Below are 2148 nucleotides of genomic sequence, written 5' to 3'. Positions count from 1 at the left end.
CTGCCGCAGGCCGCCGGCTCCCGCGGGAGGCCCGGGACCATCTGGAGCTCGCGGGCCCCGCGGGGCTTGGGGCGGGGCGCGAGGCACCCCCTCCCCGCCCGGCGTCATGGCAACCGCGGCCCCTCTCGGTTCCTACTGTGGTTCCCCAGCCGGGGGTCGTTGACCTTCCCCGGGGCAAATTCAGGACGGCCGCTCCTCTGCCGGCTCCCGACCCCCCACGGTCTTCCGCGTGGATGCCCTGCTTGACCCCCACCTTCCGGTATTCGCCTACCCCGCGACGCCCTTGGGCGTCTGGGTACCACCCACAGTTAACGGGGCTCATTCTTCCCAGTTTGGACATTGCACCTTTGTCTCTGATGCCCCTTTGCCAGGGTGCACAGCCCTTTTTAATGTCACTCACCTCCGAGGTTTCCCCGAGATGCGGCCTCCGTTTCCTTTTCAAATGTCCCTTTTTGGGCACCTCCAGGCCATCTCGCTTAAGCGTTTCTCTCTGCCTTGCCCCCTTTCTCTCGTCCTCCTTCCGGCAGGTAGACTGGCCCGCTTTCCAAAAGCATCTCCATGGTGCTCCTGGAGATTTGCCTTCTCACAAATCAGATTCTCGGAACCGTCATCACAGCGGCTCCTCAGCTCCTCTCATTTATCAACCGGGAGAATTCTGCCCGAGTCCCTGTCTTAAGGGGGTTGGGGGCAGGGATGGGCATTTCTAGGCCTGGCACGGGTTTCTTCTTGGTTTATTAGCAGCGGAGTGGTCTACGGTTTCATGGCATTCACCAAGGTGAGCTGCTATCTGCTTAGGAGAGGAAGGAAATATGCCCAAATCAGAGCAAATGCACAGAGTGGGTGCTCGCAGTGGGTGCTAAAAGTGCGTTATGTCATGTGACACTCCCACCCCCACTCCAGCTCTGAAAGTACTGTTCTTCCAGATTGGAGAGCTAAGCTCAGGGAGGAACCAGAAGGAGGAAAAGAAAAAAAAAAAAAAACACCAAAAAAACCAGGATGGATTTTGCAGAGGCTTTGGGTTATATACTCCAGAGGAGAGGTAGGCCCCTTCAAACCTGGGAAATGTCTGAAATGGACAAGTAAGGGCAACAAAAAGAATGCTCTTTCAGTGAATTATTGGACTTAAGGTTTAATAATGGCTTTATTGTTAGCCAAATTTTAGCAATTTTGTTTTTTTCTGGAAGTGTATGCATAACTAAGACAGCTACATGTATGCTTTTCACAAAACGAAATCATTGTGTTGAATGTACTTTTAAAAATCTTCAAGGTGAAACCCAATCCAGCCACCACTGAACAGTTGCGTCTGTCTGGCCTTGGTTTTCCTCATGTGTAAAATGAGTGGGGAGAGGGATTGGGAGTTTTGTTGAAGACTGAGATTCTACTGTTAAACTGGAATTTAGCCTTCTCTGGAATAGCTCACTGCAAACTGTTATTCAGGGTATTTATGATTTTCTTTTTTAAAAAAATCAGTCACTTGTGTTGGATCGTGATGGAGGAAGGTCATTGGTTAAGTAATAAAGAAACTGCTTGGCCTCATAGGTTAAAACATAGGTGGGAGGAGTAAACAGAACAGAATGCTGGGAGGAAGAGGAAGTGAGCTCAGCACTCGGGGGAGGCAGAGGCAGACAAATTTGTGAGAGTTCAAAGCCAGCCTGTTCAACAAGGGAGTTCCAGGCCAGTCAGGACTACAAACAAAATGAGAAAAACCCACCTCACTCTCCTTCAAGCAATGGAGTCAAGAGAGGACATAGACTTCTGTCCCCAGAGGTCAGAGTATATGGATGTTCAGGAAGAAAGAGGCCAACGCGTACATAATGGTCATTATGGAGACTTCAACAGGGACATTAAAGTTGATTATGGAATGGGAATTAGCTGACCAACAAACAAACTGGAAACCATTTATTGCCACTGCTCAGGATTATGGGAACTGAGGTCTCAGTGACAACCTGTTAGATCGTGGCCATTTGGAGTTATTAGGTCTTGTGATTGACATAAACAATAGCTTTTGTAGATTAATTTCCCAATTTAAGCAATGTAAATCTTTCAAAAAGCCTTGTAAGACAAACATTCTAACTTTCACCCTTAATTAATTTATTTTTTAATATTTATTTATTTATTTATTTATTTATTTATTTATTTATTATGTAT

General features: G+C 47.6%; 2 protein-coding genes across 2 annotated transcripts in view; one reads left to right on the top strand and one right to left on the bottom strand.

Moving 5' to 3' along the window:
• Positions 1 to 867, bottom strand: part of Sptbn2 (spectrin beta, non-erythrocytic 2) — a 42977-nt gene extending 42110 nt beyond the window's left edge. The window contains exon 1 of the mRNA XM_005351680.3: positions 401 to 867. The gene's annotated coding sequence lies outside the window, so the exon portion shown is untranslated. The remainder of the gene's footprint in view (positions 1 to 400) is intronic.
• The window catches only part of C8H11orf80 (chromosome 8 C11orf80 homolog), a 112415-nt gene that overhangs the window by 450 nt on the left and 109817 nt on the right, over positions 1 to 2148 (top strand). Inside the window, 1 exon segment of the mRNA XM_013347785.2 lies at positions 10 to 330. Within this exon segment, the coding sequence (XP_013203239.1) occupies positions 10 to 330 (321 nt within the window).

The sequence above is a fragment of the Microtus ochrogaster genome, chromosome 8, assembly GCF_000317375.1.
Source record: "Microtus ochrogaster isolate Prairie Vole_2 chromosome 8, MicOch1.0, whole genome shotgun sequence".
NCBI classification, from domain to species: domain Eukaryota; kingdom Metazoa; phylum Chordata; class Mammalia; order Rodentia; family Cricetidae; genus Microtus; species Microtus ochrogaster.
The sequence above is the reverse complement of the archived record's forward strand: the minus strand, read 5'-3'. Positions and strand labels throughout refer to the sequence as shown.